The sequence below is a fragment of the Sabethes cyaneus genome, chromosome 1 (assembly GCF_943734655.1).
Source record: "Sabethes cyaneus chromosome 1, idSabCyanKW18_F2, whole genome shotgun sequence".
Lineage (NCBI taxonomy): Eukaryota > Metazoa > Arthropoda > Insecta > Diptera > Culicidae > Sabethes > Sabethes cyaneus.
In genome coordinates this window covers 120,100,151-120,127,559 of record NC_071353.1, presented here as the reverse complement: position 1 = coordinate 120,127,559, position 27,409 = coordinate 120,100,151, and the positions used below count along the sequence as shown (strand labels likewise).

General features: G+C 42.5%; 2 protein-coding genes across 2 annotated transcripts in view; one reads left to right on the top strand and one right to left on the bottom strand.

The window, feature by feature from the left end:
* The window catches only part of LOC128746174 (disks large 1 tumor suppressor protein-like), a 28,310-nt gene extending 1,123 nt beyond the window's left edge, over positions 1–27,187 (bottom strand). Inside the window, exons 1-2 of the mRNA XM_053843217.1 lie at positions 27,169–27,187; positions 14,399–14,530 (exon numbers count right to left, since the gene is read on the bottom strand). Of these exons, the coding sequence (XP_053699192.1) occupies positions 14,399–14,530; positions 27,169–27,187 (151 nt within the window). The remainder of the gene's footprint in view (positions 1–14,398; positions 14,531–27,168) is intronic.
* On the top strand, positions 4,218–5,685 carry LOC128732906 (PCI domain-containing protein 2 homolog). The gene is made up of 3 exons (XM_053826350.1): positions 4,218–4,360; positions 4,421–4,638; positions 4,718–5,685. The coding sequence occupies exons 2-3, from the start codon at positions 4,422–4,424 to the stop codon at positions 5,683–5,685; spliced, it is 1,185 nt and encodes a 394-aa protein (XP_053682325.1). The 5' UTR covers positions 4,218–4,360; position 4,421.
* Positions 27,188–27,409: the final 222 nt, after the last annotated feature.

The following is a 27,409-nucleotide window of genomic DNA, read 5'->3' as shown; positions in this document are numbered from 1 at the left end:
TTCTCTACAGGGAGTTACGTGACTTTTAGTTGAACATTATTGGGAAATACAATAACATCTATCTGATTTCCACGTAAAAATTATTTTGAGTGTGCATCGCACGTTCCTTTCAAAAATCAAAAATGCTGTTATTACGAACACAGATTATGCGCTTCGCCATTATGGTTCGTAAAAAGCTGGATACAACATGATGTTGCTAAACAGACCTCATAACCCCTATACATAATTACTGGCACTGGCATCACTGGATTTTTACAGGTTATATGTTTGTTGGGCGAATCACATCAGACCTGCTTTCGTTCGCTTCCGAACTTGGCAGACGTCTATATATATATAAACTATGAACCACAGACTAACAGACGTAACACTGGAGCCTCATTCCATCGTCAATAAAAACGATCATTTCAAATTTTCGTTTAAGCCAAGACTCAAACAATAGTCGCTGCACGAGAACGCCGCTCGCCTGCGCTGGCGCTGTTGTCAGATAATATACAAGTAAATTTATAGCATCGCCAAATTTATAGCAACCTACTCTGCGTGGCGCGAAGACTGCACCAGGTGATGCTAGTGTTTTTTCCAAGTTTTAGGGGTGTCATTGAAACGATGTTTTGTTAGAAAATTTGTTTGAAGTGTTACGTCTGTTAGTCTGTGTATGAACATTACACTAATGCTAGACGCTGGCTGTGGTGAGCTAATTGTCTACCACGATAACGCGTTTATGAGATGGTTCGATAAACTTATTAAGTGAAATTGGTATCGCTGAATATTCAGTATTTAATAATTTAGCTTCGTTTCATGTAGTGCAAAATAAAGGCGGTTTAATGCATTATTTTTTTTAGCTAAGGATTTTGTAGGCATGATCTTACAAAAATAATAAATCATTGCATTTATAGCAAGTAATATAACACTCTAAAGCAACTAAACGATAGTCGTAAAGATATTGGCAGCACATGTATCAACAATGTACCAAAACGAATGCCAAATACATAAGAATGTTTTATTAGCAATAAAGAGCAAAAAGCCGTGACGCTTAAGATGACATCTGCTGAAATGTTCATTTTCACCTCGATTTTCACACATTACTTGTTGGCAAGCATATTTCTTCTTATGGTTTAGCATGGAACTTCTGCACTACTCTGATACCGCTAGTTGATACATGGTCTGGGGCGACATCTTTATATACCTGAGATTTCATTCGTCTCCATCTCTGAAAAGCAATGATAAAATCTTCCTATCCCCACCGATCACGAATTGTTTTTTTATGATAAACGAATTTGATGTGCTGCACGTAAAATGTTTCGGCGTTGTGCGAGCAAAACAATGTCGTCGGCTAGGTCGAGGTAATCTAGCTGTCGTCGATTTGGTCTACGGTCAATCGCTCCAATCAATATCTCATCCATAACGATGAGAAACAGTAGCGGTGATAAAATGCAGTCCTGTCTAGGGTCCGAAAAGACGCTGTTGTGCAACACCTTGCACGAGAGGGCCTCGTACTGAGCACCAATGAGGTGGACTAGCTTATCTGGAACTCCTCTACGCCTAAGTGCGCCTCAGATATTTTCGTGGTTGAGCCGGTCGAACACCTTTTCGAAGTCAACGATCACCAACAGAACAGAGTCCTGGAACTCATTGATCTGCTCCAATATAATGCAGAGCGTTGTGATATGATCTACACTTGATCGGCCAGCACAGAATCCAGCATCCTGCCATCGGAGAGTAGTAGTCGATCTTCTCCTGGATCAGGTTCTAGATTACCTAACAGAGTACTTTGAGAGTTAGATCTCCTTTTTAGAGACTGACTAATATGCCCTGCATCCAGTCCGCAAAGATGGGTCAGTTTTGAGCATCTCGGCTGAAATACAGTCTATTACTGGCAGTTTATTGGATTTCATACTTTTGATGGCTGCTTCAATTTCATCTAGTGAAGGCTATTCAAGTTGGTACGACTAATACGACGAAATATTGGCGTCGTACACTGCTGGTGTTCTTGGTCTCTGACATACGAAACTCGAAAGGATTATTCGAAATGTTTTCTCCACCCGCTTAAGGTGAAATTAGTCGTCATCGATTCTGCAAATTTTAAAGGCAGTTTGTTTGAAACAAAAATGCTGTTCATGAAAATATATTTGCTGTGTTCAGATTAGCAAGAAGAATGCAGTGAATACATTTCTATAAAAAGAATCCCGCTTTTGGGCCCAAAAACTGCTTCCAAAGTTAAGCTCTCCGACGAAAAGTTAATGACTGCTAATTTCCCGTTAAGGTATCCTGAACTATCACTCAGTAGCTGACCAGTTCTGTCTTTTAGCGGCATTTTTGTATTCATCCTGGGACAATGGATCATTGGAAAAGCTAAAAAATTTCACAGATGGCTCCAGCATAGACATGTTCTGTCAAACACACTCGACAAACGTCTGTCAAACTGCCTTGCAATCTGATTGGTCCACCTAAAAAGACCGGTTCAGATTAACCGTTATCAACCGTCAACAACAACGGAACGGCAAGAAATTATGACGTGTAATCTGTATCAGCCTTAAAGTTTACTCCAAATATGCCACGTGGGGCTTTAGTGTCCATCTATCGGTAAGCATGGGCAAAAGCTACCTACAATGATCCATTAAGGCGGCGAGAAATATCATACAACAAACGAATATCATTATTGGCGATGACGGTTTCTTCTTTTCCAGTTACGGAGCTAGTTCAGGGTGTCTTGTCCCGCATATAAGTTCGTTTAACAGCCCTCTCCAGTTTGGTGTATCGTCAACGGGCAGCTGTCTTAGCCGATCTGGTTCGCACTCGCTCAATGTCGGCTTTCGCCACTCTCCGAGCATCGATCTTCCTCTGAGTTTCATACGAAATTCACTCCCATCGCCCGTTGCACAGTCTACCGACAGCTTCGTCACTGGTCGTGATGAAGGCGTTCTTGATGCCAGTCCATTGCTTTTCGACGCGTTGTTTGAACCAATCTTTGCATTGAAGTCACCCAAATTCGGCAGGTCGGCAGCATCTGTTGGCGCATAGCACTGGATTGCTGCAAAATTTCTAACCTTAGTTCTGAATCTTGCAACGATTATTCTTTCGTTTATCGGTTTTCACTTTATGAGGGCCGCATGTGCCCCAGTGCGCAGCAGGAATCCAACTCCTCTTTCTCGAGTAGCATTTTCACCTCGCAAGCCTGAGTAGAGCAAGACTTACCCGGATGATGTCTTGTGTTCGCCAGTAACCGAGGTCAGCGGACCTCGCTCAGCCCCAGAGTTTAAACTTTAGGCGACTAGCTGCCCTTGCAAGTCGAGCTAGCTTGCCCTGCTCGGTAAAGGTCAGTATATTTCATGTTCTGATCCGGGTCCGTTTTTTCATACTAAAAGTCGTTGCCAACAATCCAGATCGAATTGTTCTTTCATTTTCTGTAAGGTACAATTTTCGGGAACAGTAGGTTTTAGCCTAAATTTAGCCGAAAATAACCAACAAATTTGATAAATAATTAATTTACGTTGACAGAACCCCCAAAAAAAGTTCCCCATTTCGCCGACGGGGCTGCCATCTTAGAGTGAGCGGAAGCCACTGTATATTAGGCGACTTTGATTAGAAATTTTATCCAAGAATTTCTGAAAAATTTAATACTGAATGGATGTCTGTTCTCAGTGGTTGTCGCTAAACACAAGCCCATCGGCCCAGGTGATTTTTTGAAAGTCACGAATTAAGAAAAAATGTCTACATTTGTCTTCTTCCGGCTTTCCAGAATTTTTTGCCCATTTGAATTGCATGGTGAAGACATGTCTTCACTTCTGACATCTCTGCTTCGGCCTCGCCCGTGAACCGGAAACAATGTTTGCTCTTGTCAACACAAAGTAAATAAGATAAAGATGCAGTTAGCTGGGGGAAATATTACTACCGAACCGACCAAAAGTATTTAGCAGAATATTTCAAAAATGTTTCACCAAATGATTTACAGGATTTACAGTTTGACTTCAAGACAAAACCATGTCTCTGGCATCTCTGACTCGATTAGAAAAGGTTATGTTTCAACTTCAAATCCAGATGTCGCCTTGAAGAAGTTTCAGGCACTCACTTCAGTATGCTGCCAATTTAATTCACCACCCGTACTCACGTATTCACACACACTACCAGCGGCAGAGCAAGGAAAATTTTCTCACTATCTCTGCCTCTGGCATTCCTTTTATTTTTGTGCGCCGGCTCGGCAAATGTCAAAAGTTTGTTTTCGATCAATAATTATTGCGGTTGATTTCAGTAGCGTTTGCTTAGCAGTTTAACTTTTTCTGGATTAGTTCTTTAGTTTTTTGTTTAGGTATTAATTTACAACCCAGACAAAGGTTGGCTGATGCACAGTGCCGAATCCATTTAGGTAATTGAAATTGAAATTCAGCCAACGTTAATTGAACTACTAAATTAAAATAATTTGCAGAATGAACCTGTACCACTACCTAAATTCGGTCCAACGTGTCTGGAATGCCACCGAAGGGCAGGCCGTCGGCCGGCTTCTGTCGCTCTCCGATCATCATGTGAACAATCCTACGCTGTACGTGGAACATCCGGAAACGGCCGTGGATCGGCAGCTGGAATCACCGCTTGACGAAATCGTCTCTTGCCACCTAAAAGTGCTCTACTATCTAACTAAAGAACGTGAGTTACCCTTCACTTTATCTATTGATCTATTGAATGATTTGAATCGACTTTTACGGCTTTATTTTTTCGCCAACAGCTCGTAACTACAGCGAAGCTTATCGGCAGCAAACGAATTGCATTCAGGCGGTTGTCAAGATGCTGCAATCACTGAAGGACGAGAACTGGTTTCTGCCAATCATGTACACCGTTGCCATCGATTTGCGCCGGTTAGCGGCCAAGTGCGAGGAACAGCTAAAGACTTCTAAACCAGGTGAAATCCTCGAGAAGGCAGCGGAATGTTTGATGGGATGCTTTCGGGTGTGCGCAGCAGACAATCGTGCTTCCGGTGCGGACACAAAACGACTTGGAATGCTCAATTTGGTCAATCAGTTGTTTAAGGTGTACTTTCGCATTAACAAGTTGAACTTGTGCAAGCCGTTGATTCGGGCTATTGAAAGTTCCAACTATAAGGATTCGTTTAGTTTAGCTCAGCGAATCACCTACAAGTACTTCGCCGGTCGAAAAGCCATGTTCGATTCGGAATATCGCAATGCAGATGAATATCTGAGTTTCGCTTTCGAGAACTGCCCGCGACGGTTTGCGCACAACAAACGATTGATCCTGATCTACTTAGTGCCGGTTAAGATGTTGCTTGGTTACATGCCACGCAAGGAAGTGTTGGAACGTTACAATGTTTTGCAGTTTCATGATCTTACTATGGCTTTGAAAGAGGGAAATGTGCGACGGTTCGACGAGGTCATCCAAAAGCACGAGTCATTTTTCATCAACGCGGGAATCTATCTGATAGTGGAGAAACTGAAGATTCTGGCCTATCGCAATCTGTTCAAGAAAGTCTATCTCATCCTGCAGACGCATCAGATCGATCTGAATGCCTTCCTGACGGCGCTGCAGTGGGTCGGCGAGGAAGAATTAACCATGGACGAGACGCACTGTATTGTGGCGAATCTGATCTACGAGGGACGTATCAAGGGTTACATTAGTTTGCAGCATAATAAGCTAGTTGTCTCCAAGCAGAACCCGTTTCCTAACGTTATTACCACCTAGGAGTTAAGCGGATGAATAAATTTGATTTTCTGCCATTAATTTTTTTCTTGCGTTGGCTTTCCGTTTCCTTCACCATCAATTTTACCGTTGAATAGCTGAGTGATTATAATTATGAATTTAAACTGCATTAGGGAATCTTGTCAAGAAATTGCTTCAGTCTGCTATACAATGTGTTTGACAACAATCCACTCGTAGTTTCTGAGCCAGATTGCAAAACATCGAAAAGTGAGCGGTTTCTAACTGTAGGCTAACCATTTTTGAGGGAAGAAAATGGGAAAACGTTCTCTTTATAGCAGCACAATACTGAATGTAGACTGTATATTTCCAATCATATGTTTTACATTAAAAAATTTTAATTCCTATCGGGCCTACGTGTGAGTGACGGAACGGGGCACCCAAAATTCCACACCAGGCAAGTGCAACAACTCTTAATAACAATTCCTTCGATGACGCAGTCCTCGCTTCCAGCTCTATGCCTGACCCGCAGTAGAACTCCTCTAATCCTTCAATGCTGATTTACTACCAGGATGTGCGTGGACTTCAGATCAGCTATAGCAGATTATGCACTACTACGGATTTCCGGATAAACTAACTCGATTGGCCAAGGCGACGATGGATCGAGTAATGTGTGTTGTTCAAGTATCAGGGGCAGTCTCGAGTCCTTTTGAATCTCGAGGAGGGTTACGGCAAGGTGATGAGCTTTCATGTTTGCTGTTCAACATCGCTTTGGAGGGTGTGATAAGAAGAGCGGGGTTAGACACGAGTGGCACGATATTCACGAAGTCCGTCCAGCTTCTTGGTTTCGCTGACGACGTTAACGTCATTACACGTAACTTTGAGAGGAAGGCGGAAACGTACATCGGACTGAAAGCTGAAGCCAAACGGACTGGACTTGTCATTAATGTATCGAAAACAAAATACATGAAAGGAAGAGGTTCTAGAGAAGTGAATGCTGACCTCCCACCCCGGATTCATTAAGACGGTGATGAAATCGAGGTGGTAGAAGAGTTCGTGTATCTGTGCTCAATGGTTACCACAGACAACGACACTAGCAGAGAAATACAAAGACGCATTATGACAGGAAATCGTGCCTACTTTGGACTCCGTAAGACGCTGCGATCGAACAAAATTCGCCACCGCACGAAGTTAACAATCTACAAGACGCTGATTAGACCGGTAGTCCTTTACGGCCATGAGGCATGTACTATGCTCGTGGAGGCCCCACGCGCCCTTAGTGTTTTCGAACGGAAGGTGTTGCGCACCATCTACGGCGGAGTGCAGATGGAAAACGGAACGTGGAGGAGGCGAACGAACCATGAATTGCATCAGCTGCTTAGGGAACCACCCATCGCTCACACCGCAAAAATCGGTCGCCTGAAATGGGCTGGGCATGTCCTAAGGATCTCAGACGACAGCCCGGTTAAAAAAGTTCTCAATAATGATCCGACTGGTACGAAACGGCGAGGCGCGCAGCAAGCAGGATGAATCGATCAAGTGGAAGGCGACCTGCGGACCCTACGCAGACTACGTGGTTGGCGAATTGCGACCATGGACCGAGTGGAATGGAGACGACTTCTTCGTACAGCAGAGAAAACCACGGCCTGGAGCTGATTAAGTGAGTACAATCGGCATAGACCAAGGCAACAAAAAAGGCCTAACGATTGAAAGCTTGGAACATGGAACTGCAAGTCTCTCAATTTTCTAGGAAGTAACCGTATTGTTTCCAACTTATTGAGGGCTCGCAAGTTCGACATTTTACCACTGTAGGAGGTATGTTGGAAGGGGTCTACGGCTACGGTACATTCGTATAGAAATGGATACACCATTAATCAGAGCTGCAGCAATACACACGAGCTGGGTACAGCTCGTAGCCGCCGCGGCAGTAGTGTATCGTGATGGGCAACATATGCAAAAGCGTCTGATTGGGTAGTAGCCAATGATGATGAGCATTAGAGGCCCTAGAGCGTGAAAACGACAACTGCCCAAGACATGATGTCAAAATCGTCATCAGAGACCTCAACGCTCAGGTTGACCAGGAGGAGGAGTCTAGACCGGTTATTGGTAAGTTCAGCGCACACCCGCTTACGAACGAAAATGGCTATCGTCTCATTGACTTTGCCGCCTCCAAAAATATGGCCATTCGAAGTACCTGCTTCCGGCACAGCCTCCCATATCGGTACATCTGAAGATCACCACAAAAGACGGACTCGCAAATCGACCACGTTTAGTTTGATGAAAGGCACTTCTCGGATATCATCGACGTTAGAGCCTATCGTTGCACAAACATCGACACAGCGTCAAAGACATTGCGTTGTTGCCAACATTCGGTTCCGTCACCCATCACGTTACAACCCGGAACGACTCGAGTTACCTGAAGTCGCTACTGAGTGTTGAATGACTCGAGTTACCTGAAGAGTGCAGCAAAAAGTGCTATTGCATTGATTGAAAGGAGTCGACATAACGACTGGCATTCGACGAGTAATGCCGGAGAATGTTAGACGAGAAGAATGAAGCGTGAGCGACAGCAGGGGATCCGTCAAAACGAGAAACGAAGAAGCAAACCCAGTTTTCCGGGATAAGAATCGCCGCTTGGCAGGAAAGGAATACGAGGACATGGAACAGCTGTATCGTTTTCAGGAAACGCATAAATTCTACAAGAAACTGACCGTAACCCGCAAAGGCTTTGTGCCGCGGGCCGAAACATATCGGGATAAAGACGGAGAGATCTTGTCGGATGATTGGTCGGTCATCGAAGCCATCAAACAGCTCAAGAACAACAAGGATGCTGGCAAAGATGGTATTACAATGGAGCTTTTCAAGATGAGCCCGGATAAGTTGGCTACCTGTCTACACCGGTTGATAGTCAGGATCTAGGAAATAGAACCGCTACTGTAGGAGTGGAGGGAGGAAGTAATATGCCTAATACACAAGAATGGCGACAAGTTGGAATGTGAGAACTATCGAGCGATCACCATCACAATCTCGACGTCGCCTGTAAAGTGCTTTCTCAGATCATTTTTCACGGATATCGGGCGCGTTATCAAGCCCGTTTGAGACTCGCAGGGAACTTCGGCAAGGTTTCGGTTAGCAGGAGTAACCGAGCTCTCATAGGCAATAGTGTGGCAGTCGAGGAGGACGAGTTCGAGGTAGTGGACGAATTTATATACCTCCGGTCGTTGATGACAACGGATAACAAGTGCAGCAGAGAATCACCCAGACGTATTCTTGCCGGAAGTCGTGCTTATTACGGACTCAACAAGACCCTTAGGTCTTGTAAGCTTCAATGTATAAAACGCTAATAAGCCTGATAGTCTTCTACGGACACGAAACGTGCACAATGCTCGACGACGGACTTGAGGGCACTGGTGTATATAGGAGAAGGATGAACCACAAGCTGACGCAGCTTTTCGGTGAACCCAGTATCCATAAGGTTGCTAAAGCTGGAAGGGTGCATCCAGCGGGACATGTTGTGAGAATGCCGAACAACAACCTCGTAAATATGGTTATGGTGCAGCGTGCTCGATGGTTAGACTAAGCGGAGCATGACTCGGAAAGTATGGCATAGTCCAGAATTTGCAGACAGACAGCCATGGACCGAGTTTGTTGGCGGAACATTGTTATGTAGGTCAAATCTTGTGAGACATCGCACCAGGATAAGTAAGTAAGTAAGTATCCAGACCTTTTTTACAGCTGTCCCATACATAACCTTTGGAAAATCTGCTTGGCTGAGGGGATACAGTCAAAAGAGTAAAATCCTATCAAACTGTGCATGTCAACCCTGCTACCAGGAAACCTAGATCGCGAAGAAATCTAAACCCGAAAGCCATAGCGACGATGAAGGGAGTGGCCAGTACTTTCATTCGGACCTGTCTTTCATTGCCAACCTGTCCACCCGCCGGGATATCTATCTATCAATATATAACAGTGAGCGTGAGTTTGTATGCTCCACTATAACTCCAGAACGCCTTGACCGATCTCCACCAAACTTGGCACACATATTCCTTGATATAAGGGAATTAGCACTGGGGGGTTGATAAAAGGGGGGGTGTTCATAATAGAGGGGAGGCCATAACTCCGAAATGCCTGGACGATTTTTCATCAAACTTGGCACACTTGACATAGGGGAATCAGCACTGAGAGGTTGCCCAAAGGGGCCCTAACAAGGGGTTAAGTAAAAGGGGATGCGTTTTTCTTGCATTTAAACCGATTGCAGTTGTGCAAATAACTTTGAGAAAAGAGGGGGTTCCACCGAAGAGGAATATATGGTAAAAAAGGCCTTTGTTTAGTTTCCATTATAGTGATTTTCATAGAGAAAAACAATGCCTAATTAGCTATGTGACAGAAGAGGGAGCTGACTGAAGAACGTGAGTATGAATGTATGTTTCGCCATAGCTCCGGGACTTCTGGACTGTTCTTCATAAAACGTCGTTTATCAAACACGTGTATTTTGGCATAAAAGAATCAGCGCAGGGGGGTTAACAAAAGAGGAAGATGGTCTCTTACAAGGGGAAAGAAAGGTTTAAATGGGTAAAGGGGTGCGTTTCTCTTGCAATTGGAACGATAGTTGCTGGATTTCTGAAAGGGGAGATGGGGTGGCCATTAACATAGAGAAGGTTCAAAAACGGTTTTTTGTCGATTTATAGGGATTACCGGGAAGAAGTCAAATTTACAAGTGGCTCGGGGATAACATGAGGGAAACTGACAAAGAGAGTAGAAACATTAAAATGAAAAAAGTGTGTTTTTTTCACTATGAGAATTTTCGTTACAATAACAGATGTACAAGTGACTGAGAGACAAAGGGGCCCGAGTAAGATCGGGTAATCAGAACATAAACATAAACAAAACAAAATGTAGGAAGTTGTATACAATGATGCTGACGGAGTTCGGTTGCGTGGTGATGGATGACAAAATCTGCGTTAAATAGGTTCCTTGGCCGGAGTTTTATACTGCAATCGGAAGAGGAAAAGTTGCCGACATTTTCAATCATGTGAAACTGTCGAAATTCGATAAGAAATCTCTGTCGAAGGAATATCTATACTTGTACCTCTACCAGTGACTTGAGAAGCGACATTTTCATTGGAACCGGGACGTGATGAACACGCTCAACCGGACATTGAGTTTCAGCCTCACTTCAGCAGAGGATCTGCGACCGTCAAACAGAAAATTTACGTGAATGTTGGTTGTAACACAATTGTTTCGTATAGTTTTGGCCGGATTAGGCATCCTAACAATATGAAGCGAACGTTGGGAAGTGCGAAGTATTTAGTAACGTGCAGGTGGTGGTTCAGCATAAGAATCTTCGCAATCAACATCAGAGCTCCGCCCAATCGAGAAATGTTGGGCCATCGTCAAGCGGGTCTTAAAGAGGGCTTTAAAATGGTTGAAAGCGAGTTTATGGCAAACAAAGTAAACGATGTGACTGTCCAGAATATAATGGCAGGAGTTTTTTTTTATTGATTACAAAATAAAGGCCCATTTTAATCCCATCAACATTCGGCCGGATATTCGTATTTTACAAATAACGAAAGCTTTAATCTAACTTATTACTACTCTTAACTTTGGGGACCGTTTACCCGCGGTTTGATCGGGGTTAATACCAAACTCAATTCCGTTCATACTTCCACTCATATATACATTTACATACTCATTCATACTACAAGTCGGACTCGATTATCCGGGAGAAAAAAATATAAACACGTTTCAAAAAACCCATTTAAAAAATTTTTTTTACCCGGATAATCGAGTCCGACCTGTATCACTCGAACATAAATGAGAGGGAACTTGAACTACCTTAACCTAACCTAATAGGGGAAGACTGTCCAGAACGCACCGAGGGAGTAGAATGGCCCATGCTATTAATTGTTTAAAAATGGGGACACTATTTTGTAAAATTATGAATGTGCATTTTATTTTGGTGTAAAACAAGCTAATTCATAATTGCGTAGCATGTAAATGCATCAAACATAGCCACATCCAATAAGATCAAGTGATTATCCACGATCTTATTCCACATGTAAGAAATCACGGATTTCTCTTTTTTTTTACTTATTTTACTTTTACTATATTTTACTTATACTTTTTTACGGATTAAGCTTTTACTACTAGTCGATATACAAATTTCATAATAAATACAGTCTATCTAATTGATATACTGTCATACTCGATGATTCATTGCATGAACGGCATTAGCTAGGCATGTTTTTCCCATAAATTGCAAAAACCTTGACAATACAAAAAAGGGGTAGAATGCACTACAGCGGGATCGAACTGTTATAAAATATTTTTAATTTGCAGTACATCTTTTGTTTCAGATTATTTATTAAAAATGTAGCAATATTATGTATTGTTTAGGACTTAGAATTTGCCTTAAACCTAATTGTACATTGTTTAACTTACAATATTTCAACACACATCAGTTGGAGAAAAATTAATGAATAAATTTTATTGAAAATTATGTTGAGATATGAACCCATTATATCCCAGCAAAAAAAAACGCTATGTAACAAACGCTTCCGCCATTTTTGAAGCCTAGTTTTAGGAGTTTACACAAGACGTGATTATATGTAAATTTGCTGGTTGCGTTTCACGCCTGGCTGGGCAAAGGTGCGTTTTGCCCACGGGTTTTGACGTTTGGCCCCACATAATGATTTTGACTCTTGCCAAAAATCGTCAAAAATAACAAAAAATACCGGTTTTTGTTAGGAAATTTCACCACGAGTAAGTGTAAAAAAGATTCCAAAGTCTTCCAGAAGTTGAAAAACGTGGAACAAACACACCGTTGCTCTGCAAAATGATGTTTCGCTTAAGCGGTGCGTTCTGTACCACTTTACCCTACTAATGTTAAAAGAGATCGATTACCCGCAATCTTCGCGGGGTTATTGTGAGTACTGCATAAAACACGAGTAAGGAGAAAAAACGAACATCTATAACTGAATCTTCGAATACGTAATGAAGTTGTTAACGAGTTTGAATAATATTATTCCCGTTATTTGAATCACCGTGCGATTTATAATTGAGGGGTTTCTTGATATTTGTCGGTGAATAAATTCACCGAAAATTATCAAGAAAACCCTCAATTATTATTGAATTTTAATAATGGCGGGAGTTAAATGAAAGCTCCGTCAATTAGAATACGGTCACCTAGAAGCTTAACTGAATATCTTTTCTGTATTTTGTACTTCAAAAACTTCAAAAAGAGATATTTACTCAATTTACATGCATTCTTGTTCCACCAAATTGGGATCATAACAATTTCCAGGCCTAGGTTTTGGCCTGAAATCCCCCGTGTAAACATAAATAGGGATAAAATTACAATACAAACTGACAAACTGTGCATTTTTTTCTTTGACGTATGTCGACAATCACGCTGAAAAATTAACCTCAAAAATCACCCTTTATTTAAATTGCACGTTTATCTCATCTCATAATCTTAATAAACTATCCCGAATGAATGCAATTGGCTTCCATCAAAATAAAACGTTACCCAGTTCGTGTGACCAATTTGTTTTTATCCCAGGTTTTCCTTCAGGTATATAAAGCTTTATCGATTGGAAAGCAAACTTGTCTACCGTAGCCATTCGATTACAACGTCCTACAAGGCTAAGCCATGTAAATTTGGCCTTGTTGCGAAAAAAAACCTCAAGGAAGCTACAAGCTAATAAGTAAATCATGTTGCCTTTTCTAAGAGAGCATGAAAACCATCTGCACAGCAGTTCACTTTTATGAACTTCCGTCAATTGTTGATGGCCAAAATATGCATATTGCTGTGTCAGAGAAAGTGGCTTTGTGTGCACGAAACTCTTGGCACAACGTTTTAGGTACCTATACGTACTCGGAATATAAAACAACATGTGCGCCTAATGCAAGTTGGAAAAGTTCTTCGTTAGTGGTTTACTCATATAGGAAAACAGTGACGGAGTTCGGGTAGCTGATGGACAGCTCACACCGACAAAACTCCGTCAGCAGCCTGCATCATGGTGGTCAAAGTTTTGCCTAACAGTCAGCTCAGCATATAAACCGACCATATCATCGTCTGTCAGTACGCGTCAGTGGTGGATATTTCCGGGCTGCCCGAGTTTTCCTTTCGCCTTATTGGACAACGTAAGAGGTGGTCCAGAAGACGGTACGGTTCCCCGGTTTATCATGCTAGGATTTATTTAGTATTTCTGGCACCACTGATTGCATGATGCAATGCATCCCCCAGCAAATGCAATTGAATTGTTTGCCAACTAAAAGGTATGTATTTTGCTACCCGGTGAAGCCTTCCCAACCAATCCGACGAAATCAAAAATATGCGGTCTGTCGGGCGAAAGGAACAATGCCAAACCGGCCGGGTGCGGTACTGCAGCTGGCCGACAGACAAACCACGGCATCTGAAGGTTGTAAAAACAGAAATACTCGCATCATATTTTTATCTCTGCGGTGCATTGATAACCGTTTTTCCCCTTCTTCTCTTTGGTAGGGAGTAGAGACTTAAGTGGAGCATGTTTGTTGGCATCATAAACCAAATGTTCTGTGAAGGGTTTGGCCTAAAAATGTTCTGTTTCGCTTGATGTGTGTTGCTTTGCTATCCACTTCAAGAGTCATTCTATATGCACACTCGGGATTAGATTTTGAGGCCATTTGGCGTCAGTTTTAAATTAAATTTTACGATCGATTAGGGACCCACTTCAACGAAGAACCTATTATTTAGATAACATAAAAACGTACTTACCAAGCAACGCCTGGAAGAGTCTGGACTTGAATATCCTTATAACGCGTTCAATGGCACTGCGAAGTGCTCTGTCCTGTGGGCTGGACAGGCGCGAGTGGTAGTCCTCGAGCAGTTCCAGCGCTCGGTGTGCTTCTGCAACAAAAAAAAGACATGAACAATCTTAGTAATCAATTCGACATCAATCTTCGCTAAAGCGGGCAGGTCAATGCCAGCGTCATTCCGTTCTGGTTATGTCATCCTCGCGATGATGTTGTGTCGTATGCAGATCGGCGGTGGTGGAAAGTCAGATCATGGGTCCCCGGTAGGCCGAAACAAGCTGTCATCATGGTCACAGAGATAAATACCGCCATCGCGAACATTTGATCACTCCCTGTTGAGAAGAAGTGTGTATATATCGGCGCGACCTAATAGGTTATTTTTAGGTGGGAGAAAATTTTATTTTCGGTACTGTCTTTATTTTTTTGCAGGTTGGTTTCTCATATTTCACGTAGTATTTTTATTCTCGAGCGCACGCGTGTATGTTTGATATGTTATCCAAACAATCTGAAGGGCGGTAGATAACCTTCAGTGTATTGATTATCCTGTCACCGCTCCTCCCGTGGATATTAGTTCGAATCAAATTAACATTAGCCTCAATTTAACATTGATTATTTTTCCTATATTTAACATTTTTGATTCGCTGAGGTTTGTCAACATAGGCAAAGTAGCGAGCTGACAATTTCTGACTCGGAATGTAGCAAGGGTCGAATAGATTATGAAAGCCGATTCTCAAAGTCATCACAGGTCTCGGCAACGAAAACGCGAAAATAAAAACCAACCAACCAATCTGCACTGGTCACTCGTTCACCGTGAGCCGATGTTATTTTTTTTTATTTGTTTCATAGTAATAAACAATCTGCTGAGAATATGTGTGCGGTTTATATTACAAAAATTACTAAGACGGCAAACGTGAGCGATACCCGGTCGTAATTTTATGCGGTGAATAGAATGCCTAAGGCAACTATCGTCTGTTATATTGCTATGTCAGTCAAATTGTGTGGAACTTGCCAAGCGGATGTTTTTTAATGACCCTCTAAAAATTAAACAGTCATAATCGAGGAAAGTTCAATCAATTACGTGTCAGCTCAGGCATGAAAAAAAGGATAATAAATGGTGTTAGCGTCGCCAAGAGCCTCTGGGTCTGCCTCTTTTATGCTGTCCTTGCGGATTCCAGTCGAGTGCTTCTTATGCAGATCTCGTTCGTTTTTTCCCTCAAAATGTGTCTGATCTACTTTCACTCACGTTCACGAATTTCTGTTGCTGTCGGCCATCGATGACATCGACGATGAAGTTCCTCGTTGGGTATCCAGTTGTCAGGTTTTTGCGTTGTCTCCGCTGACATTTCGTAGGCGGATAGCAGTACGAATTTGACGTTTCAATTGAACACTCGAGTTTTCGTATGTAGAGCGATCTGGTTTGAGCGCCAAATGTTTCGCAGACCTGCAAAGGCATCCACGGCCTTCCTGATCCGTGAGGCTATTTAAGTCTTGATACCACCATCGGGCGTTGTCTGGCTAGGAAGATATTGAAAGACGTCTACTTGCTCAACTTGTTGTCCCGCTACTGTGAAGTTGGTGGGATTGTCAGTGTTCACTACCCCATAGATTTAGTTTTTGCTACGTTGACTGTGAGACCTGCTGCCTGGGAGCTTTCGGAGAGGTCATCTAACATGCTCCGCATATCGTTTCGGCGTTGTGCGAGCAAGACAATGTCGTCGGCAATCCAAGGCAATCTTCGATTCGGTCAACTGTCAATTGCTTCAACTAATATCTCATCCATAACGATCAGAAACAAAAGCGGCGATAAAATGCAGTCCTGTCTCACGCCAGCAGTAACCCTCATGGGGTCGGACAAGACGCCGTCGTGCAAAACCATGCACGAGAACGCCTCGTACTAAGTCTTGATGAGATGGACTAGTTTATCCGGAACTCCTCTACGCGTCCCAGATGTTTTCGTGGTTGAGTCGGTTGAACGCCTTTTCGAAGTCAACGAACACCAGCAGAAGAGAGTCCTGGAATTCGTTGATCTGCTCCAATATAATGCGGAGTATTATGATATGGTCTACACATGATCGACCAGCACGGAATCCTGCTTGCTGCCGCCGGAGAGTAGCGTCGATCTTCTCCTGGATCCGGTTGAGGATTACTTTACAGAGTACTTTAAGAATAATACAGAGCAACGTGATGCCTCCTTCAATTTCATCCAGTGATGGTGCTTCAGAGTTGATGTGATTGATGCGCCGAACTATTTGTGTCATGCGCTGCTGGTTTTGTTGGTATTGTTCAGCAAATCGCTTAAGCGGTTCTATACGATCAGCCAGTTACTGACCAGCACTGTCCTTTAGCAACTTCTTAGTATTTATCCTGGCACTACAAAGGCGGCAAAAAATATCATACAAGCTCGTTTAACAGCCCACGCCAGTTCGACGTAACGTTGAAGAGGCAGCTGTCTTAGCTGATCTGGTTCGTGCCCGTTCAAAGCCGGCTTTCGCCGCTCTTCGCTCGTCGATATTCCTCCAAGTTTCATCCGAAATATACTCCCTCCGCCGCCTGCACACTTTGCCTAGGGTTTCATCACAAGTTGTGATGAAGGCGTTCTTGATGCCGGTCCACCAAGTGGACACCGGCGGATATTGTAGCAAACCGTTTAGTTGGTTCCGAGGTACGATGCTGGTCTAACAAGACAATCGTCGTATGTTCGAATCTCGACTAGGCAGGCGGTGCTGCTTGGTAGAGTCAGTAGGATTGTTGCACTAGCCCCGTAACCGTCCTGTACTCTAATAGCCGGCTGTGAAGTCTGTCGTTAAAGAAGGGTTAAGACTAAGAAAGACGTTTAAACCCAAGGCTTTGCTGTAACAACATCCAACTTTCTTCTCCCGTCACTGAACACTTCCGACGGGCAAGCGTATCTCAGCGATAACAAGGTGTTGGTCAAGAAGGCTCCTGCTCCACTTAAGTTCCCTGATTAACGGTGTCGGTTGCAACAAAAATGTCAGTTTGCAAGGGCATAGCTACAGATAGCCTGCCAAATCAGGTATTTCTTGACGAGCTTCGACGGTTTCATATGCCTGAAAATGTCTGCCATCTTTCCCCTTTCGGTTGCCGTATAAAACTCCTGCTCAGGAAGCTGTTGAAAATCTGTTTTACGTAGATTTCGACATCCATCACCACGTAATCCAACTGCGTCAGTATCGTCGTGTGCAGCTTCCTGAATCGTGTTGTGTTAATCATCAGCTATCTTCTCATAAATCGACAGCATTTCGGACGGGCAGTTGGAAATTACGCTTAAAAACGTTGATCTCCGATTCAGCTTGCCGTTTCCCGAACACTTTTATCACGTTGATGTGTGCAGACATTCTGCTACCCACACCCTCGCGCTCACACATCCTCCCATCGTCTTCCTGCATAGCTTATTCGCGAATCAAATAACTCATGAGCAATCAGCTGCCCGTTAGGCTAGTGGCACACTGGGATACAAATTTTGTATTACTTTTTCTTGTCTTCTTCATCTTCGCTTTCGATTCTACTAACGGGTGGTTGTGCGAGCCCTTGCGAGTAAGCAGCATCAGCAGTTCGAACTGCAACGACGAACGAAAGCGACGACTGTAGCTGTTGCCATGGATGGCATGATCACTTTGACTCAATTCACATTCATTTGACAGTACCGTCTCAGCCAAGTAAAATTTGACAAACTTTTATATGAGACATTTGTAGAATTATTTATTATCTGCAATTTTGCCGAATAAAGTTTTGCTGTATCTTTTTTAGTTACGGCGCTACAATGCTAGTAACTCGTTAATGACTAAATGAATGTTCACTTAGTCACTAAAGAGGTACTACCATTGTAGCACCCTAAATACAAAAGATACAGCAATACTTTATTCAGAAAAGTTGTAGATAATAACTAGTTCTTTAATCGTCACATACATAACTTTTTCAAATTCTGCATGACTGAGACGGTACTGTCAAATGAAGGTGAATTGAGTCAAAGTGATTGTGCCTTTGGGAGGGGATAATGTCTCATATAAAAGTTTGTCAAATTTTGCTTGGCTGAGACGGTACTGTCAAATGAATGTGAATTGAGTCGAAGTGATCGTGCCATCCATGGCAACAGCTACAGTCGTCGCTTTCGTTCGTCGTTGCAGTCCGAACTGCTGATGCTGACTACTCGCGAGGGCTCGCACAACCGTCGTTAGCTAAACACACTCTAGCAAAAACTCGTTGTAGTGCATGAATAAATAAGAGTGGGAGTCCAAAAGGGATGCTTATGCCGGAGTGTTCGTTAGAATGCGTACGCGTGTGTGAGAAAATGAGACCACACTGGTTTGGCCACCTTAAACGATTTCGCTGGAATTCGACGTGCGAAGCGTTCGGGCTGGTTCGCTTGCTTCTCTTGCTTGGAAGCCATTTTGGTCACTGAAAAGCAGAAATCAAAATCAAAGTTGATCACCGCACGAGATGAACTACCCTAACTTTTATGACATTACACATTGGTGGGTGGTAAACAAACTACCATTTTGATAACCATGGTCGGTAAAATTTCAAATATGATTTCTGCTGTGGGTTTTATACATTTTTAAATTTTATCAAGCTGTTATTAAAGAAAGAGTGCTTAACATGTATTTCAAAGCAATCGGGGCAGTAAACAATGAATCTCGTAAATAAACCACCCAGAATTGTCATTTGACAGCTAAATGACGTCATCGTGTAATGATCTGCCGGAACATCATTCAGTACTCACGCACTAGAGATGGTCGGGTTGTGGAAAATTTACTCGAAACTCGCACCCGTACTAGTACCCGCCGGGAGCTGGTCGGGTTCGGGTATTGAAAAAAAAATAAGTTGCGGGTTCGTACCCGTACCCGACAGGCTCCGGTCGGGGTCGGGTTTCAAAACAAATAAACTTCCGGGTTCGGGTCGGGTACGGGTTTTTAATTTTTTTTTTCTTAATCGGGTACGGGTTGGGTTCGGGTATTCAAATTATCATACCCGACCATCTCTAGCACGCACCTACGAAATAAGGGGTATAGACCAAATGTCGACCAATATTAGAAACGGGCCAATAAGCCAAACGTCAAACAAACCGAGTGAGATTTATTTTTTTACATGAGCAGCATAGGAAAATGCAGTCGCACTCGGTTTGTTTGACCTTTGGCTTATTGGTCCTTTTCTAATGTTGGTCAAAAGTCTCAATTGACAGATACTGGCACCCTTGTTTACATTTGGGATAATTGTTCTTTTCGTTTATATCGAATGTACCGTGTGTGTTTAACATTTTACAGGCATAATGACTTTTTTAATTTAGTTTATTGTTGTTTAAGCCTCATACTTGCCGTTTAAACAACTGAGTCTTTGTTGGATTCTACCGTCTGTTATGTAAACAACGGCGCCAGTATCTGCCAAATGACCTCACTTCGATTTGGGCTATTCAAGTTTCGAAATGCACAATTGCATGTTAATGAATATTTTTTCATAAAAATACACTCGAAAGCAGCTCAAGTTTTGATTTCCATGCAAAGATAATTTACAGGAGTAACACCAGGTGAGAAACAGTCTAATTTTTATTTTTCGTTTTTTATTCTAATGCTCCACGGTCACCAGCGAGTTCACATACCATCATAGTTCATCGCCGTCAACGGTTACCGTTCGTGTGAGGCATCTTGCTTTCATGTATTTGGTCTTCGACTCATTTATTTTTATCCCAATCCTCCTAGACGCCACTTTCAGGCTGGCGTAGATTGCCTCCGCCGTCGTAAAGTTGCTAGCTATGATAACAAAGTCATCTGCCAAGCCTAGGAGTTGGCTACTCTTGTTGAAAATCGTGCCTCTCGTTTCGATGACCGCTTGTTGGAGCACCGTCACATTGTCTCAACCCTCGCCGCATCTTGAAGTGACTCGAAAGTGTCCCCGAGATGCGCACGAAATACGTCACTCGATCCAATGTATCTCTCGCGTTAGTTTATCTGGAAACCCTTGTTCATGCCTTAGCTAGTCCCGATCAACTTCATCGTATGCTTCTTTGAAATCAATAAAGATCTGATGCGTGGGCACGTTGTACTCCCGACATTTCTGCCAGATCTGAAGGATGGTGAAAATTTGATTCGTAGTGGTGCGAGGCCCCATGAAGTCCGCCTGATAATTCCCTATGAAACCTTGTGCTGTCAGTGACAGCCGTTGTAACAGGATCTGGGAGAGTACCTTGTAGGCGGCGTTTACCAGCGTTATGCCGCGATAATTGCAGCTGTCGATCGAAACACCCTTTTCGTAGATGGAGCAAACCACTTCTTCCATCCATTCCTCCGGTAGCTTCTCCCCCTACCAACTCTAGGAAATTACCCAATGTAAATCGTTGCCAGCGTTTCTCGGCCATGTTTATAAAGCTCTGACGGTAAGCGGTCCCTTCCAGCGGTTTTGTTGGTCTCCAACAACCCGATTTCTCGTTTGATTTGTTGGACGTCAGGTGCTGGGACATTATTATCTACCATGGGCACTCCTAAGTTACCTTCCGTTTCGTTTCCTTGTGAAACTTCGCTATTGAGGTGTCCATCGAAGAACTACTTCCATCTGTCGATCACCTCGCACACGTTTGTGATAAGATGCCCTTTCTTGTTCCTAGGTTTCGGGGTGTAGCCATTACGAAATTGGTATACCTTCTCGTAAAACTTACCCATATCATTAGCTTGAAACAGTTGAAACAGTTGTTCTAATTCTTCATGATCCCTGTCCACCTTTTGGCATTTTTTACTCCTCAGGTCGTGGTTCGTCGGAATTTGGCCAAGTGCTCCCCATTATGGTAATGGTCAGATAATTTTTTGAGCAATTTTCTTTCTCTCCACCGCTTGTTGGCATTCCCCATTCAACCAATCATTTTGTATGTTCCGAAGTTCTTTACGCGTTAGCGGTCTTTCCGATGGCCGAGTGTATTCTGCCTCAACCGTCTTCGAGGTTTGATGCACCTAACTCCTCGATAGAAGGCAGCACCTCATCCAGTGTTCGCGCGTAGTTCTCAACAGATTGCGGGTTATCTAGTGTTGTCTATCTAGGAAAGTATATTAGAAACGAATTCTAGAACGTGGTCAATCTGGTTCATTGTACGTTGGTCAGGTGATCTCCAGGTGGCTATCTAAATATCTTTGCGTGGAAAAAGGTAGAGAAACGGCTCTTTATCCCCAATAGGCACATTCTCTCGTTGATCGCCTTTCTATCTATCCTGCAATTCTGCATTTTGACTCACACTACAAAGCCCATTCCCAGTTAGTTGGTAGTGCCACGACCGTTCTGATAAAACTGGGCATTTCCGCTGCGGATCTGACAGTCATGAGAGCCAGATTCTATGCCAGGGACAGCACATGATGACTTGGTGTTTCCTCAAACTAGTGAGCTCCTGCACTCCCGGTTAGGAACGGTTCACGACCGCATATGAACCGGAGCGGGCAACCCAGTTCAAAATTGCATTAGCTCGGCACTAAAGCTAAGCCTCATTACCAGACTCAGTAGCGAGGTCGTTGTCAGGAATATCGGATCGGTAAAAAAGCGACATATATACCGGAGATCTGGCCTTATAGCTGGCATATCCCCAAGTAGCACATTACTCCCACATTTAGTTGAACTTCTTTCACTTTCACTTTCATTCCCTGCAAAGATATCCACAGGGTCAGCTAGAGATTCAGGGTGTTCAATAAGTTCGAATACAACTTTTCATCGTTGTGTAAGTGCGCATCATGTGCATTCTGTGTATTGGTATTGGTGTCAGCTTTAGCCTTATATATACGCTAACAGACGCGCAAGATGTCGACTTGATGTCATTTGTTATTTGTTTAGCGCGCGCGATAAAGGAGTACCACAACGTCAAAGTAAAGTTGTTTGCGAGACGTGAGCGACCCGGCGACATATTTTGACGGTTGAACGGGGTGAAGCGGAATTTCATCTATAACATCATCCGTCGGTACCAGTAGACGGGCTCGGCCAAGGACCGTGCTAGATCCGAGCGGCAACGTTCGGCGAGGACCCCAGCAGCCATCAAGGAGGTGAGGGAGCGAGTTCGTCGAAAAATGAACCACTCGATCCGGAAGACCGCTGTTGAACTGAATGTGTCGATCGGGACTGTCCACGCAATCATGGCGAAGGACCTGGGATGCAAGCCGTACAAGAAACGGAATGTTCACGGGGTAACGGAGGCTACAACGAAGAAGAGGTTGGACAGAGCAAAACTGATACTTTCGCGGCACGCTGGTCAGGGGTTCGTGTTTTCTGATGAGAAACTCTTCATCTTGCAACAGCCGCACAATGTCCACAATGATTGGCTGTGGGCGCCGACGTTGGCCAGCATCCCCCCATCCCACATAAACATCCCGCGGTTCCAGAGCGCCGCGTCGATGATGGTTTAGGGGGCCGCACCGTGGGATGAAACCCAAATCTAGGTGGACAAAAGTAATTACGCTTAAACCGTTAGTCCTAGGTATAAAGTATCTTCGGAGAAAATTTTTATTTCAATTTCCGCATTTTTTGCTGTATATGGCATTAGGGTGACCATCATAGTAGGCGTATGCAAAATATAAACTTTTTTATGGTTGAAGTTAGCTGAATGAAATGTTCTGCAAAGTTAAAGAACATTAAATTTTGAGAAACTTTGCTAAAGAAATGAAAGCCCTATCTTTTATGGTTGATAGACTGGGGTAATTTAAAGTTTTTTGGTCGGGGTGGACCTAAAAAATCCGTTTTTCCTTAATATCTCCTTTCGTGTTCATTCCTCACAAATCATGTCTTCTGAGCACTTTCACATCCATTGAAAACGCACATTTTGTTTGAAGGAATCAGGTCGCTATCTCCTTCGGTTCCGAAGCTACAGACAGTTTTTCTAAAAAAATATGCTTTTTTCAAATGTCAATAACGTAAAAACTGCTCAAAAGCAGCACATGAAATTTTGTATGGATGTTTAGTAATATATTGGCCACCGAAATTAATTGAGATCGCATCGGTCCAGGTCGGCCCTTTTTTGCTAGACCGTATTGAATATGAAGAAAAAATTACCGTTTTACTTACCGAAATCACAATTTTTACGGTAATAAGATGGATTAAAAAACAAAAATATTTATTTGTATTTTTTATTTGTATTTTTTTTGCATGATTAAGTTAAATACAAATATTTAGAATATTTAGAAAATATTTGTATTTAACTTAATCATGCAAAAAAAATACAAATAAAAAATACAAATAAATATTTTTGTTTTTTAATCCATCTTATTACCGTAAAAATTGTGATTTCGGTAAGTAAAACGGTAATTTTTTCTTCATATTCAATACGGTCTAGCAAAAAAGGGCCGACCTGGACCGATGCGATCTCAATTAATTTCGGTGGCCAATATATTACTAAACATCCATACAAAATTTCATGTGCTGCTTTTGAGCAGTTTTTACGTTATTGACATTTGAAAAAAGCATATTTTTTTAGAAAAACTAATATTTAGAATATTTAGAAAATATTTGTATTTAACTTAATCATGCAAAAAAAAATACAAATAAAAAATACAAATAAATATTTTTGTTTTTTAATCCATCTTATTACCGTAAAAATTGTGATTTCGGTAAGTAAAACGGTAATTTTTTCTTCATATTCAATACGGTCTAGCAAAAAAGGGCCGACCTGGACCGATGCGATCTCAATTAATTTCGGTGGCCAATATATTACTAAACATCCATACAAAATTTCATGTGCTGCTTTTGAGCAGTTTTTACGTTATTGACATTTGAAAAAAGCATATTTTTTTTAGAAAAACTGTCTGTAGCTTCGGAACCGAAGGAGATAGCGACCTGATTCCTTCAAACAAAATGTGCGTTTTCAATGGATGTGAAAGTGCTCAGAAGACATGATTTGTGAGGAATGAACACGAAAGGAGATATTAAGGAAAAACGGATTTTTTAGGTCCACCCCGACCAAAAAACTTTAAATTACCCCAGTCTATCAACCATAAAAGATAGGGCTTTCATTTCTTTAGCAAAGTTTCTCAAAATTTAATGTTCTTTAACTTTGCAGAACATTTCATTCAGCTAACTTCAACCATAAAAAAGTTTATATTTTGCATACGCCTACTATGATGGTCACCCTAATGCCATATACAGCAAAAAATGCGGAAATTGAAATAAAAAATTTTCTCCGAAGATACTTTATACCTAGGACTAACGGTTTAAGCGTAATTACTTTTGTCCACCTAGATTTGGGTTTCATCCCACGGTGGGCCGTATCCAAGCGTTAGAAGCCTCCACTGGTGTTTATCGAGAAAAACGTGAAAATCAACGCCGCGTACTATAAGACCGAGGTTCTGGAGAAAGTTGTGGCCCCGGCAGGAAAAATCATTACGTCTTTCAACAGGACGGTGCACCGGCCCTCACGGCGAGTATCGTCTAAGCGTGGTGGCGGGAGAATTTGACTGATTTTCCCGATAAGACGACCTTCCAGCTCCCCGGATCTTAATCACCTCGACTATTATGTATGGTATAACATTCTGGCCAAGCAGAGCGAAGATAAAGTGAGTACCGCCGTTCGTTTGACCGTTTTTAATCTGAACACTTGATGTGCAAATTAAAAATGGTTCAAATGTCAATCTCAATATGGCATCATTTGCCTTCGCAGACAATGCACATAAACACGATTTGTTTGTATTGATCTAGCGTGTTTAATCCTAGTTTAATCAGTTTCACATTTCGTTTCCCAACGATTACGATAGAAATCCGATCCGAGAATAACATATTCGCTGTTTGCAACTACCAACTAAACGAGACTAAATCAAACCACCAAAACAATAACAAAGAGCAGGGCGGCCAGTTCATACAAGTTTCAGCATATTTAGCGTTGCTAGTTGTTCAAATTAAAAACGAAGCTGGTTAGTTTGCATGAGGAATCGTTCAAACGAACGGGGATCAATATAAGAAGCTCATTTCCAAGATCTGGGACGAGTTGCCCATGGACCAGGTGCGTGCCGCGTGTGATTTTGAGAAACGTCTCAAGCTCGTCTTAAAGCACAAAGGGGGGGTAGGAGTGCTTCCACCAAATATGTCCTAAAGGTTCTCTATAAACACTGCTTCAATAAAAATTGACTCAGAAAAAGATATCTTGTAGTTTCATTTATTAAACACATTTTTAAAGTGTGTTCGAACTTATTGAACACCCTGTAAATGACCAGCAAACATTGAGGCACGAGAATGATTTTCCGGACATGCGTGTTGTGTCGACTCTCGACGCCAATTTGTTGGAGTTTCCTGTATACTTTACTTAATTCTTGTTACTTAACATCGTTATTGAAGGTGTTATTCGGCGAGATGCTAGATGACTTGACCAGATGAAAATGACTTGCGAGTATCGAGACGTTCAACGAATTGGTGACGAGTAGCCCAGGACGAAGTACAATGGATACAAGCTCTTGATACAGCTAGGAGCACTTTGGCTCTAAGCTGCTAGAGAAAGAGGAGTAGGGGTTCAAATGCCACTTACTACATCGAACATATTTTAAAGAATCATTTGTTAATTCAAGCTGCTAATTAATCCCGCATGGAAACTGCGGCTTTCGACAGGATTCGGATTCGTCTCACAGTCAAAAGCAACACAAGAGTGGTGTCATCAGAATTCACCCCATTTCAGATCGGCACAAGTTTAGTCAACATCGTCCCCGCGTCGTCGCATCTTCCCCTGGTTACTTCGCATAGAGATACATACTTATAGCGAATTCATAAATTAACCTGCCTCAGGTCGATTAGCGGTTAAACTGACAGCATTCAGTTTGAAGCGCAGGTTAAAACTGTCCAGCATTACGGTTTACTGTCAAACTGCTCGTATCGTTCATAAATTTCGGGTTCGAGTTAGCACGAACTCAGGTTAATTAATATTAATTCGCTATTAGTAAAATTGGAAGCACAAAAGGTCAACTTTGGTTTCATTCAGACAATTTTCGGTTACTATTTGGTACGCAAACACTTGTTATGATTTAATGAATGCTGCTGCTAAAATCAAATACACTAAAATCATTTAGGTGCACTTTGATTACGATTACAAACGGGATGCTTTGTTTACCACATTCCAGCCGAGTTTTATTTTATTTCAGAGCGGCCACAGTGCTGCGGTGTATTAGATTAGCATCGACCGAACCATACTCGCTGTAAATGTTGTCGGTATTAGAGTAGCTATAATAAAACTCTACACCAGCTTGCACTGAAGTCGATTAATATTGAATTTATGCTACAATACTTTTTCATTTGGCGCATTCGAGGACCAGGCATGGAAGAAATGGGCATGCTACGACGCGATAGTATCGCTTTCTCCGGTGCAGAGCCAGTAGCACTTTATAGCACATTACATAGTAGGTCTATGGATAGATGAAAGTCGCCTGATAAAACATCCTGTTATAGTTATCTCTTCTTGTTCGGCCCACAATAGAGGGTTTATATTGGTATGCATGGGCCTTCCACTGCTAGACTGCCCAGACGCGGTGAACTGTGGTAGTGTGGCAGGTTGAAACGTATCGAGGACTCGAGTATTGGCAGGAGGAAAAAGTTAAACCAAGCTGCTGCAATCATTGACAATTATGTAATGCTGGCGAAGTCAGTGTGCGACAGCCAGCTTTTGCTAGAGTCTAGGTCGACGAGCCCATTCTTCTGTCCTGCAAAGGCTCATACCCCCATGTTCGATCGAAGTGTCTGACAATTGGCATCGAGCGCATAGAAACAAAAGTGTATACATACCTTGCTTTTTAACTGGCATCCTGATGACGTGCTTCCTGTCTCACCGCTTGCTATGATGTCCGAAAAAAGGCTCCCGCAACCAAGCAGAGCCAGCAGTTTTGTGAAACTTTCACACAAAATCGATATTTACACTGTGTGGAAACTGTCGAAAATCGCGTTGTCGTTTATCTTCAGATTTCCCCCTCAACACGTCTATCAATCGGAACACAACCACTTAACCCGACCAGAACGGAAAATACGA

Coding starts and splice junctions, on each gene's coding strand:
- LOC128732906 (XM_053826350.1), top strand. CDS start 4,422: ATGAACCTGTACCACTACCTAAATTCGGTCCAACGTGTCTGGAATGCC. Junction 4,639..4,717: donor CTACTATCTAACTAAAGAAC/GTGAGTTACCCT, acceptor TTTCGCCAACAG/CTCGTAACTACAGCGAAGCT.